The following is a 22,509-nucleotide window of genomic DNA, read 5'->3' as shown; positions in this document are numbered from 1 at the left end:
TTCTTTTCTGCTTATCGTAAGGACATGATGCAGATGTAGTGAAGAACAGTGTTAGGTTTTGCATGTGCTCAGTTTTCCAAAAACACTTTATGTGTACTCTGCACGTACTGTGCGTAACCAAAAGTTTTTATAATCGTCAACTGTGTTGGTGGGAGTGAGTAAACATATTTTTCTACTCTTATGCAACCATGTCTGTGATAGTACTGTGCCAAAAGCTGCTGTGTCTATTCTTTAACTCATATCTGTGGGAGTACTGTGCCTTTAATCCACTGTGTGTACTGTGCAACCCTGCCTATGGGGGGGAACTGTGCCCCATTGTCTGTTTGTGACATTTGTGATTGTCTTTCTCAGGGAAATGTGAAAACATGCGCTGTGGGTGACATTTCTTATCAGCTTCTGTGGATGAAATTTGCTATTAGCTTATGTGGGTGAAATTTGGAAACATGCTCTGTGAGTGAAATTTGTTGTTAACTTCTGTGAGAGGTGCTGTGCTCAAAAGCATTTGTGTTCTCTGCAGCCATGTCTGTACGAGTAGTGTGCCTAAAAAATAATTTTACTTTACCTTTGTAGCCAGGTCTAATGCTCATTAAAGGATTTAGCTACTCATTCCTGCTGACTCAGCTGAGAAGTGGTTAATTTTGTTGACTGCTTCCTTTCTTGGATGTGGTAAAATTTTATCAGGTTGCTGCCCCGGAATATAACCCTGATTCTCTGTTACACGTGTACTCTGCAACCACGCCTGTAGGCAGTCTTAGATTGGATGGCTGAGAGCAAGTCCAGTTCCTTCACTTTGTGTTCCCCTTTGTCCCCTCTTAATCATGGCCCCAGTTGGAAAAAACAAGAAAATAGAAGCGGAATACAATTCCATTATGCCTATCTGAAGTAATCAGGGGTGGTTGCCGGCTTTGAACAGTAATTTATGTAAAGTAATGTAAAGTAAACTCTTCAGGATTTAGGACCGACTATGTTTTCTTCAGATGCATTTGCAGTACACACAGTACCATATTGTACATTTTTTAACATTTGGGGGGTATCATGCCCCATGCTCTGAGACTGAAATTTTTAAACTGCTACTGTGGAGCTATTGTGCACCATGCTCTCGGGATTAAATTTTAAGGCCCCCCCCATGCTCTGTGGCTGACATTATTAATAATATTATGTGGGAGTACTGTTCCCCATGCTCTGTGGGCAAAATTTGAATCAGCTTCTGTGTGGGGTACTAGTTTGGGGCTGAAGTTTGTAAGCTGCTAACTAGTTGCTTCACTGTCCCGTATCTCCATGCTATGATCGTCTGCCACAACACCAGTGAGCTGCAAACTCATTCCATAGTGTCAATGGATCTCAGTGATGTCAGATGCCCATTTAGATCCAGTACCTGGGCTTCCAAATGCCCAAATGTCACACATCTTGCACAGCATTATGCCCCCTCAAATGGCTGTTCAAGGATTGCATTAATGCAACAAGATGTAAACTGCATGGCATTGTCAATAATGAAGCATATGTCCCTAATGGGAATTACACAATGCATAAATATTAATAAGTAAATAAACAGGTAAATTTAAGCAGTGAATTAATACAACTTACTCCCTTCTGAACTCCCTGAATCCAAAATCACTAAATCACAAATCACATATAGAACAAATAACTCGAAGCTCTTTCATGCACTATTTCAGATACTTGAAATGTCCTTTTCTTTTTCTTAGCTGCAATACAGCCTACAACTCACTGCAATGTGTGCCTTGGATTGCAGCATACTTTTCTATTCATCAAAAATTCCCTCTTTTAGAGCCTGGATGCTGGATGGAGAGTAATGCTCAACTTGTCCCTTCAGAAATCCCCATAGGTGTTTCGGTTGGACTTTTCTTCAGAAATACAACAGATGTGTGTTTTGGAACATTGTCGCATTGGAAAAGTGTACGTCTACCAAGGGTACAGAGTGATGGTAGCATCTTCTCTATCAATATAGAGCAGTACATCTGTGAATCCATGATACGATCAATGAATTGTAGCTCCCAGAAACTGTGAGAACTCATGCAATCCCACAAAAGGACACTGCCACCACTATGTTTCACTGTAGGCATCATACATTTAGAAAAATTAATTTATAAAAATATCTCCTGATCTGAAACCAATCAAACACCTATGGGAAATTCTGAAGAGACAAACTGAGCATCACTCTCATTGCAGCATCCAGGCTCTTAAAGAGGTTGTTCTTGAACGTAAAAAGATAGATATTGCATTGTGTTGCTAAATTGTTCATTTCAAAAGACTTGGCTCTGTCCTTAAATATCATGGAGGTCTTACAAAAGGCATCAACTAATTTGCATAAAACTGAAGATTTTGTAATGAAGGGCATATTATTACACTTACTTTCTTTTTATGGGTTAAAAAAATGTTCTATGAATGTCTTGTCAAAATGTTTGAAATTGTTCTTGTATTCAGTGACATTGATTATAATTTTATTTTTCAAAGGAAGTGTACATATAAGCACTGTGTGAAAATATATTTATACATATTTATATAGAGATAGATACTTACAGATACTTTATATTCATTTTATGTTTGGAGCTTATGCTTTAAATAAAAAAATAATCATAAGTGCTTTTTATATGTGAAATTTACAAGAGAGAATCTTTAAGCAACGAACAAGCCAATTCTTTATCCTGGTAATTTTTCTCAGCTTGCCTGACCTTGGAAAATGTATTGCATATTCATTAATTTTCATATGAAAACAAGAATAATCATGTAGAAATTTTTTATATCACTTCACTGGTCACTTTTTACGGCACCTACAACAAAGTAAATGGTTTTACTTGTGTTCACTTTATTCAAAACCTAAATACTTTTTAATTCCATTGTTAAATGAGGTGCAAATTCATATTATTGCTAAAATGCATTTAAAAAAAATAATAGAAAAGTCTTAATTAGTGAAACCTTTATGTATACAGCTCCTTTGCAGACCTTGTCTTCATGGGTGTAGACTACAAGTCTTGTAGTTTTTCTTACTCCATCTCCCCTCTTCTTGATAAACTATGGACACTAGAGGAGGATCAGACTACACATGGGTTGTTTGTAGTCTGTAACCATGAAGACACATAGGCTTACATTGAAAGCCCATTACACAATAGCATTTTCTTGACTTAAGAGGAATTTCGAGTTGTTTCATTGTTTTATTTTATTTTGGAGCGATTTTACAGAATTGTTTGTAAAATTGGCATTATATCTGATAAATAATTCTTTACAATGTAATGCTTTAGGTGACATATCATGTCACATTGACAACATTGCCTTATTTTTTAGGTATATACACAAAAGTAATATAGCATAATTACCTATGTGAATAAGTAATGCCCGTGTTATGCTCATTACAGAGTCTTATGAGGTCCTTCAGCAATTTCAATGATGTTGGTTTACTTCAAGTGAAAGTCATAAGAGCAGAGGGATTGATGGCAGCTGATGTCACAGGTAAGAAGCAGTGAGATTTCCACAAGATTAATATATACTCTCCAAGCAGCTGGTAATTAAATAAGGAAAATATATGAGTGAAATGTTTAGTTGTGATTTCATGACATGTATTTGTTAGATTTTACTTCTGGGACACTTACAAAACCACAATGACAGAAGAAATAGTGACACGTTTCCACTGGTGTTTTTGCAGGTTTGTTAGAGACGGTGGTAGACAGATTAATTAAATTAATGTCTTCATGGAATATGTAGAATAACTATGGCAGGTATCTGCACATATACCATGGGCTCCTCCAAGGACTAATATTTGTTAATCCCTATCCTGATAGATTTGTATGGAATAACAGGTGAGATGTTACTGACATGTATATCAAAGTAGGGGACTTTACAGCATTAAAAATGGCAAAATGACTTATCCAAATCTGAAATACTGCATTGTAGGGCTGGTACCTTTTGCATTCGGATGACAAGGTGGAGCTTTTATTATTGACTCAGGGACTTTGCACACAAGCCAATGACAGGTTACAAGTAGATCTCTCTGTCTTGCGTGAATATCTTAATTTCTGATGATGACTTTAGGTTTGTTTTTGCTCCGTGTTTCTAACTTGTACTACTGCTGTGCCTCCCTGTTCTGTCCAAACTTTGCCTAATCTGCTACCGTAGTTTGACTCGTGACTCAATCTAACTAGGTCCTATCTATGTTTTTGGGCATAGTTCATGCTTGTTGGTATTCCATCTCTGGTGTCAGCTTGTTCTCCATATTAACAGCAAACTCCAAATAGTGTTCTCTATTATAGGCTTCAACCTCGGGACAATAAAAAAAAAATCCATATATCTACGACAGGGTCAAGTTAGGGAACAGGAAACTGTCCAGCTAGCTTCATACCTGTAATGGACAAGAGGGTCAACTGATCCAGTCACATTCAAAAGTCCAATCTTACATCTTTGTATGTCCCTAGTCCTAGTCAATACCGAATAATTAGTACAAGCTGCAGCTTGTAACAGAAAAATATTATTGCTAAAGCATCTAATACTTTTTTTGGAGAATCGCTGATGTCTACTACTGAATTGTATAAGATACCCTATTACAGGTATGTGTGCATGTTAAATATGTACAGCAAAACCAAATGAAATTAGCTGGAACACATGTTGGTATAAGTGTAGTGTGTAAGTGCATATTCACACTGTGGCCATTACACATGCAAACTAGGATAAAAACAATGCACAAATACCCAGCAGTAAGTAAATAAGTGAAATCGTGCAAGTGAAGTAACATAGGGTACTTAGATGACTCTATTTTAATAAAAAAAAGCATAAAATTCATCCAACTGCGACAAGGTGCACCACATCATGATGGCACTATCAAACCTCTCTATGTGCCAACAGGCCTCAATAAATGGGCCAGAGCAAGACCCAGGCCTGTTTAAACACCTGTCCATGGAAAACTATATAGACTAAATGCACAGCCCAACACACGCATTTGGTCATATTAAATATTTGCAGCAGAAATTCTGCAACAAAGCTGCTGCACTAAAACACTGCAGCTTACAATATCATCAAAATAAATGAAATTTCTGAAATCTCATGCACGTGTTGCTTAAATTGTCCAGCTTCAAATCTGCAACATGCCACTTCTGTCAGCATTTTTGTTGTGTTTTTACCCATTCAAGTGAGTAGGGAATGAAGGCATAAAAACTGCATTAAAAGCATACAGTATTTAAAAAGTGTCCAAAAAATGTGTATTTTATGCAGTGTTTTTCCTGCCAGGGAATAATTTTTTTTAAAGAAATTTTTGCTGCAAATGTTTAGCGTGTAAAACCATAAAAAAAACAAGGGCCCATAAAATATAACTTTTACTAAGCGAAGCTAAAACATATTCAGTATAGACAAGTAAAAGGTACACAAAAAAGGGGGATAAATATCAATCAGGAAATAAAAAATAATATACATGTCCTAATGATCCCTAATTGGACACTATACTGGATCCTGCCTGGCAGTGGAGGTTGACACCTTTAGTTTCTATGGTATGGCACCCCCACTCAACGGCGACTCTCCCTGATGACCCTGATAATCCCTATCGAAAAAAATGTGTCCCAATACACCCTGTAACCCAAGAAAAAAATTGTGGAAGGAGCCACTAATAGTGGTATAAATCAGTGCAATACAAAAAAGAGGGAGGGTTGACCTACTCCTATTAGCAATGGTATCAAATTAGGAGGAGTAAAAAGTAGATTGTCCTTTGTAAATATATTAATTGGTGGAAACCCACTAACTACGGTAATCTTAAGGTCCCGTCACACCTAGCGACGCTATAACGATCCCGACAGCGATACGACACGACAGGGATCGTTGCCGCATCGCTATGTGGTCGCTATTGAGATGTCAGACAGTCCAATCTACCCAACGACGGAGCAACGATCTAGCGTGTCATAGCGACCTTTGTAACGATGTCGGTAGTTGTTGGGTCCCTGTCACATTGTATGTTCCATTGGCGATTCACACCTCGATGAGGGATGTACTGTGTGACGCTGTATTTACACAGGCGTGGATTGTGCTCCCTTTCTCACGCCCTCTCAGCTCTGAATGGTGGACGCTACCGCGTCCTGATTGGCCGTGCATTTAAAAGAAGGTGACGTACTAGCGCTCCATTTCATTAAAAAAATACCTACCATTAACTGGCTAGAGAAGCAACGAAGATGGAAAAGCAGATGATCCAAAATGGAGTCGCAGCCGTTGGACAAAAACAGGATCTCAACTTGGACACACCGGGGTCAGGAACAAAGAACTGAAGCGCTACTTTGTTAGCTTCTTTTAAAAGGAAGCCCGTCAATCAGGACGCTGTAGTGACCACCAATCGGAGCCGAGGTAGGCGTGGAAACGGGAACGCTAATCCCCACCTTGTCTTGCTTCTGAGTCGCTAACGAGGTGGTTAGGGTAGGTGTCAAACTTGACGATACAAGCGACTCAGCGGGACATGAGCGACCAAAGAAATGTCCAGACATTTCGGGCACGATCAGCGATACCCGGCAGGGGGGCTGGTCGCTGGTCACTGTTACACACACAGCGATCTTGCTGGTAAGATAGCTATAACATCACAGTTCTAGTGACTCAGCAGCGATCTCGCTAGCGATCTCGCTAGCGATCTCGCTTAGTGTGACAGGGCCTTTATACTAGGTCATCAGATAGGAATAATTTATATAAAGTGTTAAATGGACAAAGTGAATGTCAACTAAAAATAGACAGATGACAAAGTATACATAATGGATGGACAAAATGAAATGTCAACTGAATTTAGGCTATTACTAAAGTGAATATATGTATAAATGAACAAGCAGTAGTAACCATAGATGCATGTATCATCATATCAAAAAATAAAGGAAAAGCAGGGTGCAATGATAATGTACTCATCTGGTTGTCGTACTGGGGTCTCAGTGGCTCAGGGGCAGAGGTTCCCATGCACAAATCAGACCATAATAGGGCGCCAACCATAGTGAGATGGTATGTAACAAAATCCCATATCAATGCTTAAGGTGCACATACAGTACACTAGCCCAACAATTACTATGTAGCACAACTATTTGAGTGATTACAACTAGTGTTGAGCATTCCGATACCGCAAGTATCGGGTATCGGCCGATATTAGCGGTATCGGAATTCCGATACTTAGTTCCGATATTTTTGTCATATCGGATTCCGGAATCAGAATCGGAATCGGAAGTTCCCATCATGCTATGAGCCTGCTTGCTTTGATTAAGCCAATGGGAATCCTCCGAAGTGTGGGCACATCCTGTTAGGCATGTAGGCATGTTAACTATTGGCATGGCTGTGATTGGCTTCCGAAATGATGTCATGATGCACTATAAAAGCCACCGCAGCCGCCATTTCTGGTCACTCTGCTGTGAATTCAGTTAGGGACAGGCTGCTGTAGAAGACTGTGAGGGACAGTTAGAAATAGCGATTCCACCAAACATCTAGTGCTTTACCCAGGCTACATAAACCACCACTGTAGCCTTCTTTGCCTTAGCAGCAGTGTTCACAGCTGTCTGCAAGGGCTGTGTGAGTGCAGCTCACGCTGTGGAGTGGGTCCTGCAGCCACGTCAGGCTGTAGGCCACCCAGTGTGATCACTGCTGCCTCATACATCTTTTATTTTTTGAGCTGCATTTTTTACATAATTTCAATCTAGTGTGCTTCCATCCGTATCCATATACGTTGGTTGCAAACACTAGTAGTTGACAGCGGAGCCTTTCTGCAGCCTTTCAGTGCTAGTGTCCACTTTGCTGCACTGTTCACGGCTGTCTGAGAGGTCTCTGACTGTGTGTGAGTGCAGCTCACGCTGAGTAGTGTGTCCTGCAGCTACGTCTGGCTGTAGGACGCTCAGCGTGCGTCAGTGCCTCACACATATTTTTATTTGAGTGCAGCTCATTTTTTCTTCTATTAGTGTGCATCCATCCGTCTCCATCTACGGTGGTTGCAAACACTATATAGGAGTACACAGCGGAGCCTTTCTGCAGCCTGTCAGTGCCAGTGCCCACTTAGCTGCACTGTTGACGGCTGTCTGAGAGGCCTCTGACTGTGTGTGAGTGCAGCTCACGCTGAGTAGAGTGTCCTGCAGCTATGTCTGGTTGTAGGACGCTCAACGTGCGTCACTGCCTCACACATATTTGTCTTTGAGTGCAGCTCATTTTTTCTTCTCCTATTAGTGTGCATCCATCCGTATCCATCAACATTGGTTGGTTGCAAACACTATATAGGAGTAGATAGAGGAGCCTTTTTTTCTGGCTTGTGCCCTGCTGGCGCAGCCAGATTAGTATTACCCAATTTTTTTGGAGCCTCATCTTTTGCATTGTAGGTTACCTGCCTGCATTGTAATAGCTCCAAAAAGTTGGTGATACTATCAGTTTCAATTCTTTGTTCACATACTTTGAGTTTGTTTCCAACAAAGAAACCACAAAAAAAGTTCACCAAACACTACATTTGGAACTTGTGTAGGCCACATCAGCTCCTATTAAAGTCTAGTCCACACACACACACTTCATAAAATTAGTGTTTCTTGTACCTGTAACCAGCTGTTCAGGAATAAGCACACTAAGGCCCCCCTTTGTACTTTTTTGCCTATCTTAAGCAGTCTTGCAAGATGAAGAAGGCAGGGAGTTAGGCGCGTGGGCGTGGGCGTGGGCATGGAGTTTCAGCAGGGAGAGGACGTGGGGATTCTGCAGGGAGAGGACGTGGGGATTCTACAGGTAGAGGACGTGGGGATTCTGGGCCTGCTGCGGGCACCAGTGGATCAGCATCCCCCAGTTTTAGCAGGCAACAGTCCTTTATGCGCAGCTTTGTAGGACCTCAACGTACCCCACTGCTGCGGGAGGAACAAATTGAAGCCGTTGTCGGATGGATGGCAGCTAACGCATCGACTTCAATTACTTCCGCATCCTCTCAGGGTCATAGCACCGAAGAGCAACCATCTGTCTCTTCACCACCTGCCAAAGTGCCCAGGCAGTCAGAGAGACATGGACAGGAGCCATCACAGTCTCTACTTCTGTTCTCGGAATCTGTTGGCTTGGAAAGAGGGGGCCAGCCAAGCAGCATTCCTGAATGTGAAGAAGAGGGAGTATGCAGTGATGCGCAACTTCTTTGTCCCTCTGAATCTGAAGAGGCGAGTGGGCCAGTGCCTATGGTCAGCACACCTCAGTACGCATCAGATGATGACGAGACTCAGTTGCCACTTTTTGGTGCGTACGGTGCTGGCGAGACAACCCCGGAGAAGCAGCTGTTTGAAGAGGGGAGGGAAGATGATGAGGACCTTGACCCATCATGGTGTGAGCAACAGGAAGGTGGTGGGAGCAGCTCGGAGGAAGAGATTCCCCTACCGGCCAAAACAGGAGGCAGAGGGAGGGGGAAGACTTGGTTGCCTGTACCCTCCACTTCGGCACCCGTTAGGAGCATTCCTCCTTCCAAAGGCAAACCGGGCGCTCACAAGAGTTGCAGTGCGTGGTCCTTTTTTGACACAGTTGCAGATGACATTTGCTTTGTCAAATGCAAGCTGTGTCATCAGAGAGTCAAAAGAGGGAGAAATGTCAGCAACCTCAATACCACAAATATGTGGAAACATGTGCGCACCAAGCACGAGTTGGAGTTGCAGAGACACCCTGAAGACGTAGGCCAACGTACAGCACCACCTACCACCTCTTCAGTTCGTGTTGGGCCCTCTTCCTCCAGCTCACACACTGCTGGTTCGGCTTCCTCACAGGATCGCCAAGGAAGAACCTCTGCCACTGTTGTCCGGAGACCCTGTCAGATTACACCCATAGCAGCACGTTCCCATCCATCACAGCCATCGGTAGCACAGGCATGGGATAAAAGGCGCCCTTACTCGGCAAACCATCCCCGAGCACAGTCTCTGAATGCTGGCATTGCCAAACTTCTGGCAGTTGAAATGCTGTCATTCAGGCTGGTGGACACTGACACCTTCCGGGACTTAATGGCATTGGCAGTCCCCCAATACAACGTGCCCAGCCGCTTTTATTTCAGCAGGCGAGCCGTCCCTGCCCTGCAGAAACATGTTGAGGGCAAAATAAAACATGCGCTACTAAACGCCGTTAGTAGCAAGGTCCACCTGACCACCGATGCGTAGACCAGTAACCATGGACAGGGACGATACCTTTCCCTCACTGCCCACTGGGTCAATGTTGTGGAGCCGGGTACGGATCTGGAGAGTGGCGCTGTACGTGTTCTTCCAACGCCACGGATTGCAGGACTCCAGTCTGTACACATAGACTCCTCCTCCTACTCAAGTTCCTCAGAAACAGCAGAGCAGGAGCCTGTTACAACCGATATGAGCACAGCCGTGGCCAAACGTCAACAGGCTGTACTCAAATTAATTTCATTGGGGAATCGAAGCCACACAGCGCAGGAGCTCTGGAATGCTATCAAGCTGGAGAGCGATGTGTGGTTTGGGCCAGCGAATCTCCAGCCGGGCTTGGTAGTGTGTGACAATGGCCGAAATCTGGTGGCAGCTCTTGGCCTAGGCAACCTCACACACATCCCATGTCTGGCACATGTTCTTAACTTGGTCGTGCAGAGCTTTCTGAGGGACTATCCGGATCTTGCTGCACTGTTGCACAAGGTCCGCATAGAGTGCGCTCACTTGCGACGTTCCAGCACGGCAAGATCGCGCCTCGCTGCTCTGCAGCGACGATTTGGCCTTCCGGAACATCGCATCATATGTGACCTACCCACCCGGTGGAATTCAACGTTACATATGTTGGAGCGGTTGTGTGAGCAGCAGGCAGCAGTCATGGAGTACCAGCTGCATCAGGCGCAAACAAGTCGCACTGTGCGCCGTTCACACTTCAGCACCATTGAGTGGGCCTCTATGAAGGACATCTGCCTCGTTTTGCGTGCCTTCGATGAATCCACGCGGATGGCGAGTGCAGATGATGCACTAGTCAGCATGACTGTCCCCCTTATCTGCCTGCTTCAACAAACACTGCAAGCACTAAGGGATGAGGTTTCAGAAGAGGTGGAGGATGAGGAGTCCCAAATGCCATCTGCTTCTGGACAGTCTGCGCTACGTGTTTCCTCACAAAGGCCTAGGCAGGGGACACTTTGTGAGGAGGATGAGGAGGAGTCAATGGAGGAGGAAGACATCTCTCCAGAGGAGGGAGGTACACAAACCTCTACTCAGTATGTACAGCGAGGGTGGGGTGATGCAGAGCAGGCCGAGGTCACGCCTCAAACAGGGGACAGCGGTTCTTTGGCAGTTGGGAGTCTGCAGCACATGGTTGATTTCATGCTGCAGTGCCTGAGAAACGACCGCCGCATCGCCCACATTCTCATCTCGGCTGATTATTGGGTGTACACCCTCCTAGATCCTCGCTACCGGGACAGCGTACAAAGGCTCATACCAACGTTGAACCGGGAGCGTAAAATGCGGGAGTACGAAGAGTCACTGGTGCAGTCCATAATGTTTTCCATTCCACCCGACAGCATTGTTGCTAGTGCTTTACAAAGCAGCTCTGTGCGTCGAGGCAGTGGAGGAAACTCTGCACAAAGAGGGAGCAGAGGCAGCGCCGCAGCACAAGGCAAGACCACTATGGCCCAAATGTGGCAAAGTTTTGTGTGTCCACCACAATTGTCTACACCATCAGCGACGCCTCGAGTCAGCAGGAGGCAACGCTTCCGTCAGATGGTGTCAGACTACATGTCTTGCCCTGTCGCTGTACTCCCAGATGGCTCTTCCCCCTTCAAGTTTTGGGTCTCTAAGCTGGATACATGGCCAGAGCTTAGCCAGTATGCATTGGAGGTGCTGGCTTGCCCTGCTGCCAGTGTATTATCGGAACGTGTCTTTAGTGCCGCAGGTGGTGTACTAACAGACCGTCGCACGCGACTATCTTCCGATAATATTGACCGGCTGACTTTTCTGAAAATGAACAAGGCCTGGATCTCCAAAGACTTTGCCATTCCTCTTACAGACTAAATTAGTGGTTGGCAACTGTATCCAGGTCTGCTGGTGTGTTCATTTTTCTACCACCTGAACTATAATCCCTTTGCTTCAACACAGCCAGTTGTCGCTCAGATGTGTCGTCTGCACAGAGAAACACACTAGCTCCTGTGTTAGTGGGGTTCAGTAATGCCAGCTGATCCCCTGCTGTGTGGACGGCAAAGTCACCAGCTCCATCAACATTCAAACCACTACTGATTTTTAACCGTGCCCAACTTAGGTCTCTGGCTCCACTGTCTCTACTATTTCCCCTGACCTCCAACCCCGCCATCTACATCTCTGAAGTGGCGTCAGCACAATCTACACTTGTTCCTGTGTTCCTGTGGCTCAGTCCCATCAGTTTATCCCCTGATGTGTGTCCGGCAAGGTCTCCTGCTCTGTCCACATTCCCATAACCAGTAGTGGGAATGAGGACAGAGCTGGCGAACTTGCCGGACAAACATCAGGGGATCAACTGACGGGACTGAGCACCAGTAACACAGGAACAAGTGTAGATTGTGCTGACGCCACTTCAGAGATGTAGCTGGCGGGGTTGGAGGCCAGGGTAAATAGTAGAGACAGTGGAGCCAGAGGCCTAAGTGGAGCATGGTTAGAATCAGTAGTAGTCCACAACCTCCATAAAAACCGCTGCCCATTGGCCTCTGCATGCGGCATGCGTAATCCTGGGCTCCAACAGCGTCAGTTGGTGTTCAGAAGTGTCGTCTCCACAGAGCCAAACACATTCTTTAGAGTGTTAGTGGGTTTCAGCACTGCCAGCTGTTCCCCTGCTGTGGAGATGGCAAGTCTCCTGCTGCCTTCACCTGCCAAAATCCAGTAGGCCCCAGCCTGCTCCTCGCCTAATCCTGGGCTCCAACAGTGTCAGTTGGTGTTCAGAAGTGTCGTCTCCACAGAGCCAAACACATTCGTTCAAGTGTTAGTGGGTTTCAGCACTGCCAGCTGTTCCCCTGCTGTGGAGATGGCAAGTCTCCTGCTGCCTTCACCTGCCAAAATCCAGTAGGCCCCAGCCTGCTCCTCGCCTAATCCTGGGCTCCAACAGCGTCAGTTGGTGTTCAGAAGTGTCGTCTCCACAGAGCCAAACACATTCGTTCAAGTGTTAGTGGGTTTCAGCACTGCCAGCTGTTCCCCTGCTGTGGAGATGGCAAGTCTCCTGCTGCCTTCACCTGCCAAAATCCAGTAGGCCCCAGCCTGCTCCTCGCCTAATCCTGGGCTCCAACAGCGTCAGTTGGTGTTCAGAAGTGTCGTCTCCACAGAGCCAAACACATTCGTTAGAGTGTTAGTGGGGTTCAGCACTGCCAGCTGTTCCCCTGCTGTGGAGATGGCAAGTCTCCTGCTGCCTTCACCTGCCAAAATCCAGTAGGCCCCAGCCTGCTCCTCGCCTAATCCTGGGCTCCAACAGCGTCAGTTGGTGTTCAGAAGTGTCGTCTCCACAGAGCCAAACACATTCGTTAGAGTGTTAGTGGGTTTCAGCACTGCCAGCTGTTCCCCTGCTGTGGAGATGGCAAGTCTCCTGCTGCCTTCACCTGCCAAAATCCAGTAGGCCCCAGCCTGCTCCTTGCCTAATCCTGGGCTCCAACAGCGTCAGTTGGTGTTCAGAAGTGTCGTCTCCACAGAGCCAAACACATTCGTTAGAGTGTTAGTGGGGTTCAGCACTGCCAGCTGTTCCCCTGCTGTGGAGATGGCAAGTCTCCTGCTGCCTTCACCTGCCAAAATCCAGTAGGCCCCAGCCTGCTCCTCGCCTAATCCTGGGCTCCAACAGCGTCAGTTGGTGTTCAGAAGTGTCGTCTCCACAGAGCCAAACACATTCGTTAGAGTGTTAGTGGGGTTCAGCACTGCCAGCTGTTCCCCTGCTGTGGAGATGGCAAGTCTCCTGCTGCCTTCACCTGCCAAAATCCAGTAGGCCCCAGCCTGCTCCACGCCTAATCCTGGGCTCCAACAGCGTCAGTTGGTGTTCAGAAGTGTCGTCTCCACAGAGCCAAACACATTCGTTCAAGTGTTAGTGGGGTTCATCATTGCCAGCTGATCCCCTGCTGTGGAGATGGCAGTCTCTCCTGCTGTCTCCGCATTCCAAAGACAGTAGGCCTCTGCCTACACCCTCCTATTTCCTGGGCTTCAACTCAGCCAGTTGTAGCTCGGAAGTGCCGTCCACACGGAAAGAGATACTTGCTCCCGTGTCTCAGTGGGGTTCAGTAACGTCAGCTGATCCCCTGCTGTGTGGATGGCAGTCTCTCCTGCTGTCACCTAATTCAAAATACAGTAGGCCTCTGCCTACACCCTCCTATTTCCTGGGCTTCAACACAGCCAGTTGTAGTTCGGAAGTGCCGTCCACACGGAAAGAGATACTTGCTCCCGTGTCTCAGTGGGGTTCAGTAATGTCAGCTGATCCCCTGCTGTGTGGATGGCAGTCTCTCCTGCTGTCACCTCATTCAAAATACAGTAGGCCTCTGCCTACACCCTCCTATTTCCTGGGCTTCAACACAGCCAGTTGTAGTTCGGAAGTGCCGTCCACACGGAAAGAGATACTTGCTCCCGTGTCTCAGTGGGGTTCAGTAATGTCAGCTGATCCCCTGCTGTGTGGATGGCAGTCTCTCCTGCTGTCACCTCATTCAAAATACAGTAGGCCTCTGCCTACACCCTCCTATTTCCTGGGCTTCAACACAGCCAGTTGTAGTTCGGAAGTGCCGTCCACACGGAAAGAGATACTTGCTCCCGTGTCTCAGTGGGGTTCAGTAACGTCAGCTGATCCCCTGCTGTGTGGATGGCAGTCTCTCCTGCTGTCACCTCATTCAAAATACAGTAGGCCTCTGCCTACACCCTCCTATTTCCTGGGCTTCAACACAGCCAGTTGTAGTTCGGAAGTGCCGTCCACACGGAAAGAGATACTTGCTCCCGTGTCTCAGTGGGGTTCAGTAACGTCAGCTGATCCCCTGCTGTGTGGATGGCAGTCTCTCCTGCTGTCACCTCATTCAAAATACAGTAGGCCTCTGCCTACACCCTCCTATTTCCTGGGCTTCAACACAGCCAGTTGTAGTTCGGAAGTGCCGTCCACACGGAAAGAGATACTTGCTCCCGTGTCTCAGTGGGGTTCAGTAACGTCAGCTGATCCCCTGCTGTGTGGATGGCAGTCTCTCCTGCTGTCACCTCATTCAAAATACAGTAGGCCTCTGCCTACACCCTCCTATTTCCTGGGCTTCAACACAGCCAATTGTAGTTCGGAAGTGCCGTCCACACGGAAAGAGATACTTGCTCCCGTGTCTCAGTGGGGTTCAGTAACGTCAGCTGATCCCCTGCTGTGTGGATGGCAGTCTCTCCTGCTGTAACCTCATTCAAAATACAGTAGGCCTCTGCCTACACCCTCCTATTTCCTGGGCTTCAACACAGCCAGTTGTAGTTCGGAAGTGCCGTCCACACGGAAAGAGATACTTGCTCCCGTGTCTCAGTGGGGTTCAGTAACGTCAGCTGATCCCCTGCTGTGTGGATGGCAGTCTCTCCTGCTGAAACCTCATTCAAAATACAGTAGGCCTCTGCCTACACCCTCCTATTTCCTGGGCTTCAACACAGCCAGTTGTAGTTCGGAAGTGCCGTCCACACGGAAAGAGATACTTGCTCCCGTGTCTCAGTGGGGTTCAGTAATGTCAGCTGATCCCCTGCTGTGTGGATGGCAGTCTCTCCTGCTGTCACCTCATTCAAAATACAGTAGGCCTCTGCCTACACCCTCCTATTTCCTGGGCTTCAACACAGCCAGTTGTAGTTCGGAAGTGCCGTCCACACGGAAAGAGATACTTGCTCCCGTGTCTCAGTGGGGTTCAGTAATGTCAGCTGATCCCCTGCTGTGTGGATGGCAGTCTCTCCTGCTGTCACCTCATTCAAAATACAGTAGGCCTCTGCCTACACCCTCCTATTTCCTGGGCTTCAACACAGCCAGTTGTAGTTCGGAAGTGCCGTCCACACGGAAAGAGATACTTGCTCCCGTGTCTCAGTGGGGTTCAGTAACGTCAGCTGATCCCCTGCTTTGTGGATGGCAGTCTCTCCTGCTGTCACCTCATTCAAAATACAGTAGGCCTCTGCCTACACCCTCCTATTTCCTGGGCTTCAACACAGCCAGTTGTAGTTCGGAAGTGCCGTCCACACGGAAAGAGACACTTGCTCCCGTGTCTCAGTGGGGTTCAGTAACGTCAGCTGATCCACTGCTGTGTAGATGGCAAAGTCTCCTGCTGCCTACACAGTCGTACCACTACTGATTTTTAACCGTGCTCCAATTAGGCCTGTGGCTCCACTGTCTTTCGTATTTCCCCTGTCCTCCAACCCTGCCAGTTACAGCTCCGAAGTGGCGTCTGCACAATCCACACTTGTTCCTGTGTTACAGGTGTTCAGTCCGGTCAGTTAATCCCCTGATGTGTGTCCGGCAATGTCGCCTGCTCTGTCCACATTCCCATTATGGGAATGTGGACAGAGCAGGCGACATTGCCGGACACACATCAGGGGATTAACTGACCGGACTGAACACCTGTAACACAGGAACAAGTGTGGATTGTGCAGACGCCACTTCGGAGCTGTAACTGGCGGGGTTGGAGGACAGGGGAAATACGAAAATCAGTGAAGCCACAGGCCTAAGTGGAGCTTGGTTCAAATTAGTAGTCTACAACCGATCTTAAAATTTCTTCAATGCAGCCTCAGCCTGCTCCGTGCTTGTCCCTGGGCTTCAACACAGCCAGTTGTTGCTCGGAAGTGCCGTCTTCACAGAGTAAAACACTAGCTCCTGTGTTTGTGGGGTTCAGTAACGTCAGCTGTTCCCCTGCTGTTTTGATGGCAATCTGTCCTGCTGCCTCCCAATTGACAGCACATCAGGCCTCAGCCTGCTAAGTGCTTGTCCTGGGCTCCAACATCGCCAGTTGCTGCTCATAACTGACTTTGGCACGGGTACTCCCTCCTGCCCAGCTTGGTTCCAGCCCTGCCTGCTGTTTCCGGGAAGTGTCAATGTCAGTTTGCCACCCCAAGTTGCCATGTCGTGTTGCGGTTGGGTTAGCCGAGGCTAGGGTGCCAGCAGTTTAGGTGCTTCCTATGTGGACTGCGGGTTCTGGTAAGAAAGGCTTGTTCCATAGTGCCAGTAGGACAAGCACCCCCTGTAGGACTGTGTGATTCGGTAACTGCGGCCAGCTTGCGGCATGCCAACTTTGCTTTTCAGGGGTAACTTCTGATACCCCTCCGGGTTCCAGCACCGTCAGCTGGTTCTCGTCAGAGCCTTTGGCCTAGGTGCCTCCATCTCGGTATCCGAGTTCCGGCAACGTCTGCTGGTCCTTGGTAGTGCTTTGTAGCACAGGTACCTCCTGCTTAGTAACCGGGTTCCAGCACCGTCAGCTGGTCCTCGGTTGTGCCATTGGCTCTTATTCCTTCTGCTGCCCCTCCGGGTGCCAGCACTGTCAGCTGGTCCTCGCTATTTCCATTTGCTCTTGCAGCTTATGCTACCCCTCCGGGTTCCAGCACCGTCAGCTGGTTCTCGTCAGAGCCTTTGGCCTAGGTGCCTCCATCTCGGTATCCGAGTTCCGGCAACGTCTGCTGGTCCTTGGTAGTGCTTTGTAGCACAGGTACCTCCTGCTTAGTAACCGGGTTCCAGCACCGTCAGCTGGTCCTCGGTTGTGCCATTGGCTCTTATTCCTTCTGCTGCCCCTCCGGGTGCCAGCACTGTCAGCTGGTCCTCGCTATTTCCATTTGCTCTTGCAGCTTATGCTACCCCTCCGGGTTCCAGCACCGTCAGCTGGTTCTCGTCAGAGCCTTTGGCCTAGGTGCCTCCATCTCGGTATCCGAGTTCCGGCAACGTCTGCTGGTCCTTGGTAGTGCTTTGTAGCACAGGTACCTCCTGCTTAGTAACCGGGTTCCAGCACCGTCAGCTGGTCCTCGGTAGTGCCATTGGCTCTTGTTCCTTCTGCTGCCCCTCCGGGTGCCAGTACCGTCAGCTGGTTCAAGAGGACAAAGAACAGGAAGACAACCACCAAGATGCAGAACAACAAGAGAGAGAAGACAAAGAAGCATAAAAAAAAACAAAGCAGAAGAACATTAAGCATAAGACTAATACTCTGAGCAAATGATATTATCTTATTTATAAGCAGAAGAAGACTAAGCAGTGTATGGGGGTGAGTCCGTTCCTCCTCGTGGTGCCCCTGGAAAAGGCCTGCTGCTGCAGGCCAAACTGAACGCGGACAAATCCTGTTGTAAATCTTTTGTGACAGGCAGAACAGAAGGTGTAAACTTCTAACTTTTCTAGATAACAACTACAGGAATGCCTGACACAAACAAGAATATGATGAAGAAGTATAGGAAAAAGATGAAGAAGTTGAATATGTAGAATAATAATTGTTGAATAAGAAGAATATGAAGAATGTAAGAAAAGGAAGAAGAAGAAGAAGAATGTAAAAAAAGGAAGTAGAAGAATTTAAAAAAGGAAGAAGAAGAAGAATGTAAAAAAAGGAATAAGAAGAAGAATGTAAAAAAAGGAAGAAGAAGAAGAATGTAAAAAAAGGAAGTAGAAGAATGTAAAAAAAGGAAGAAGAAGAAGAAGAATGTAAAAAAAGGAATAAGAAGAAGAAGAAGAAGGTAAAAAAAGGAAGAAGAATAAGAAAGAAGAAGAAAGAAGAAAGAAGAAGAAGACATACATGTCTGGCAAAATATAAATGAGGCTAACATAGTCAATATCTTTGTAACTCCTAACATCTTTAAAAAAAAAGTTTAATTCCTGCTATTCCATTTGATTGGGCTAAACCTCTATGGCTTTAATGTCTCCTCCACCTCCCACAATACATTCTACATTATTCTTAGTTGTTTTTCTTCATGTAGAATTAACCTACAAGGAAAGAAAGGGTTTTTTTTAATTCCGATATTTTGGCCCCATTGACTTGCATTGGTTCCCGGTATCGGAATCGGCGATACCGATACTTTTTTTTAAGATCGGCCGATCCATTCCGATCCGATATTTTCAAGTATCGGCTGGTATCGCTCAACTCTAATTACAACATTTCTTTGTGATCATTGCTTCGTATGTAAATTGTCTTCATTATATTTTTTACTTGGAAATTAAATGTCTATATTTAATGTGAAGTCGGTCTGGGATAGAGAAATACTATCTACTATATATTGCTATTTGCATAAGTGTCTGGAAAAATGTTAAGCCAGCTTTCTTGATGTTATCCACAGATAAATAAATTATGGAAAACAGAATATACCGTAGGCATGACCTGTACTTTGCATTTTTTTCTACTTCAGTAAGACATATTTCTGTTTGGACTATTTTGTTTTGTTTTTGTTTTTTTTTTTACTTTGAGTCTAAATAAGTAGTTGTTGCAAAAAAAAAAAAAAAAAGATCTTTTCCCCTTCTTATATGTTTTGGGATATGTTGAAGACCTCCATGCTTCTGAACCACACAAAACAGTAGTGGTGTATATGTTATACAGTGGAGAAAAAAAATATTTAGCCAGTCACCAATTGTGCAAGTTCTCCCACTTAAAAAGATGAGAGAGGCCTGTAATTGACATCATAGGTAGACCACAACTATGAGAGTCAAAATGAGAAAACAAATCCAGAAAATCACCTTGTCTGATTTTTCAAGATTTATTTTGCAAATTATGGTGGAAAATAAGTATTTGGTCACCTAAAAACATACAAGATTTCTGGCTCTCACAGACCTGTATCTTCTCTGTCCTCCACTCATTACCTGTAGTAATGGCACCTGTTTGAACTTGTTGTCAGTATAAAAGACACCTGTCCACAACCTCAAACAGTCACACTCCAAACTTCACTATGGTGAAGACCAAAGAGCTGTCGAAGGACACCAGAAACAAAACTGTAGCTCTGCACCAGGCTGGGAAGACTGAGTCTGCAATAGGCAAGCAGCTTGGTGTGATGGAATCAACTGTGTGAGCAATAATAAGAAAATGGAAGACATACAAGACCACTGATAATCTCCCTCGATCTGGGGCTCCACGCAAGATCTCACCCCATGGGGTCAAAATGATCACAAGAATGGTGAGCCCCACAGGGGGACCTAGTGGATGACCAGCATAAAGCTGGGACCACCGTAAAAAGGCTACCATCAGTAACACACTACACCACCAGGGACTGAGATCCTGCAGTGCCAGACGTGTCCCCCTGCTTAAGCCAGTACTTGTCTGGGCCTGTCTGAAGTTTGCTAGAGAGCATTTGGATTACCCTGAAGAGTACTGGGAGAATGTCATATGGTCTGATGAAACCAAAGTAGAACTGTTTGGTAGAAGCAAAACTTGTCGTATTTGGAGGCAGAATGCTGAGTTGCATCCAAAAGAACACCATACCTACTGTGAAGAATGGGGGTGGCAAAATCATGCATTGGGTCTGTTTTTCTGCAAAGGGACCAGGACGACTGATCCATGAACATGAAAGAATGAATGGGGCCATGTATCGTGAGATTTTGATTGCAAACCTCCTTCCATCAGCAAGGGCATTGAAGATGAAACGTGGATGGGTCTTTCAGCATGATAATGACCCCAAGCACACTGACAGGGCAGCGAAGGAGTGGCTTCGTAAGAAGCATATGAAGGTCCTGGAGTGGACTAACCAGTATCCAGATCTCAACCCTATAGAAAACCTTTGGAGGGATTTGAAAGTCTGTGTTGCTCAGCGACTGGCCCAAAACATCACTGCTCTAGAGGAGATCTGCATGAAGGAATGGGCCAACATACCACCAACAGTGTGTGCTAACCTTGTGAAGACTTACAGAAAACGTTTGACATCTGTCATTGCCAACAAAGGATATATAACAAAATATTGAGATGAACTTTTGTTAATGACCAAATACTTATTTTCCACCATAATTTGAAAAATAAATCTTGCCAAATCAGACAAGGTGATTTTCTGGATTTGTTTTCTCATTTTGATTTTCATAGTTGTGGTCTACCTATGATGTCAATTACAGGACTAGTTATTTTCTTGTTTTCTCAGAAGTGGTGAAACCTGATATGGTTGGGTGGGGGTGTTGGTGGAATGGAATGGGTTGTTGGGGTTAATTTGTTCTGTTGTTTTCTTATACTATTAAAATTCAATAAAAATACTTCAAGAAAAACAATGTATTTGTTTACAGCGCAATATCATAGATATCATATCTGTGGAGAATGGAGATAAATCTAATACTAGCTAGTGCTTGGTGGTATGCATCTATAGTATTAGGTGTGCTCATAATAACTACACATGTAAACCAAACAGATATCTGATATCAATGCTAATCGTATGTTGGCGATGGTTTATGTGAAATATTAAATAATGGTCAAAATTAAAACCGCTAAGCTTGTGAGATGGTCGTATTTGGTCCACTTGCAGAGGTTGTGCTGACCATGCACATGAGGTATTAGTTGCCAGATCCAACCAACCTTTGCATAAGCAGTCCAAGTGTCTGTATTGAGACATTAGTTTTCAGATAGACCCCACGTGGTTTTGGATCTCCCAACAAATATGACATGCTCATAACCAGTTTTAACCTGGTTCCACCTATATTGATCACTAAATATACTTTTCCAACAGGTCCATATTGAGTTTCCAAATGATTTTGAACACTGAAAACCAACATGTTTGATCCCTCATACCCCAATAACTACCGTTAGGGGTCAGTCTGCTGTCACATATCAGATCAGATAATGTATATAGGTTCAGATGACTTCAGACTTCAGATTTAAAACATCTCTGCATTTTTTTCAGGTCCCCAGAAGATACGAAAGTGCTTTGTATCTACAGTTATGGTTTTCTTTTGAGATACTTTGTTGCGATAGATATTTCTAAACCCATGGAAAGCGCATAAACCTAAAAAGAAATAGAGCATGACATCTGAATGTAATATGAAATAAAGACATAGCTACAGTGGATATTTTGCTGTTTTAACAATTATCTGATGAACATCCCTATTAGCTTATGGTTTAACATTTAGTGGATTCACATTCATTAACAGGGTTACATCGAAGTCCTTCTTGACAGCCCACTTAAAAATAGTCTGTTTTGCTGTCTGCGGGCTTTAATTAAGATGTGTTCAGTTCTAGCTCCTTTGCCCCCCACCCGCTGTGTCACAGACTGGCGATCAGACACTTTTAGATGGTCCAGCCCATGACTTTGACCTTCTGAGCAGTACAGCGTTCCCGGGGGAACCGTTCAACTCATGAGTTCTGATTTCACACTTCCAGGATGCCTCGGCTCTTTTAACAATGACAGGGAGACAAAGGCCTTTAGAGCAGGTCGCATGGGGACTTGTTTAAATTGGAAACTAGAGAGGAGTCAAGGAACAAGGTTATGGGCTGCAGAACAGTGCTTTTAATAAAGAGCTCACAGCTCTGGTTCAGTGCTATGGAGTCTGCTTCAATTCAATTAATTGAACCATTTATCTGAATCATCTTATACCTTAATATTTCTCACCAGAAATTTCTGGTAAGTATTGTCTTTAGGATAGCACTAATGCAGATAAATTAAAATCTAACTTTGTCAGTTACAGTGTATTACTGTCCTGAAGCAATAAAGGTCAGTGCTTCTGCATTCATTA

The 22,509-nt window shown here is 45.4% G+C and overlaps 1 protein-coding gene across 6 annotated transcripts in view; it reads left to right on the top strand.

Moving 5' to 3' along the window:
* Positions 1-22,509, top strand: part of MCTP1 (multiple C2 and transmembrane domain containing 1) — a 1,234,258-nt gene that overhangs the window by 681,591 nt on the left and 530,158 nt on the right. For all 6 annotated transcript variants that reach the window (XM_073589970.1, XM_073590053.1, XM_073589912.1 and 3 more), the window contains one exon: positions 3,372-3,465. In XM_073589970.1, the coding sequence (XP_073446071.1) occupies positions 3,372-3,465 (94 nt within the window). The remainder of the gene's footprint in view (positions 1-3,371; positions 3,466-22,509) is intronic.

This window comes from Dendrobates tinctorius, unplaced genomic scaffold (genome assembly GCF_039654945.1).
Source record: "Dendrobates tinctorius isolate UK_male_01 unplaced genomic scaffold, ASM3965494v1 ptg000003l, whole genome shotgun sequence".
NCBI classification, from domain to species: domain Eukaryota; kingdom Metazoa; phylum Chordata; class Amphibia; order Anura; family Dendrobatidae; genus Dendrobates; species Dendrobates tinctorius.
This window is presented reverse-complemented; position numbering and strand designations above follow the sequence as displayed.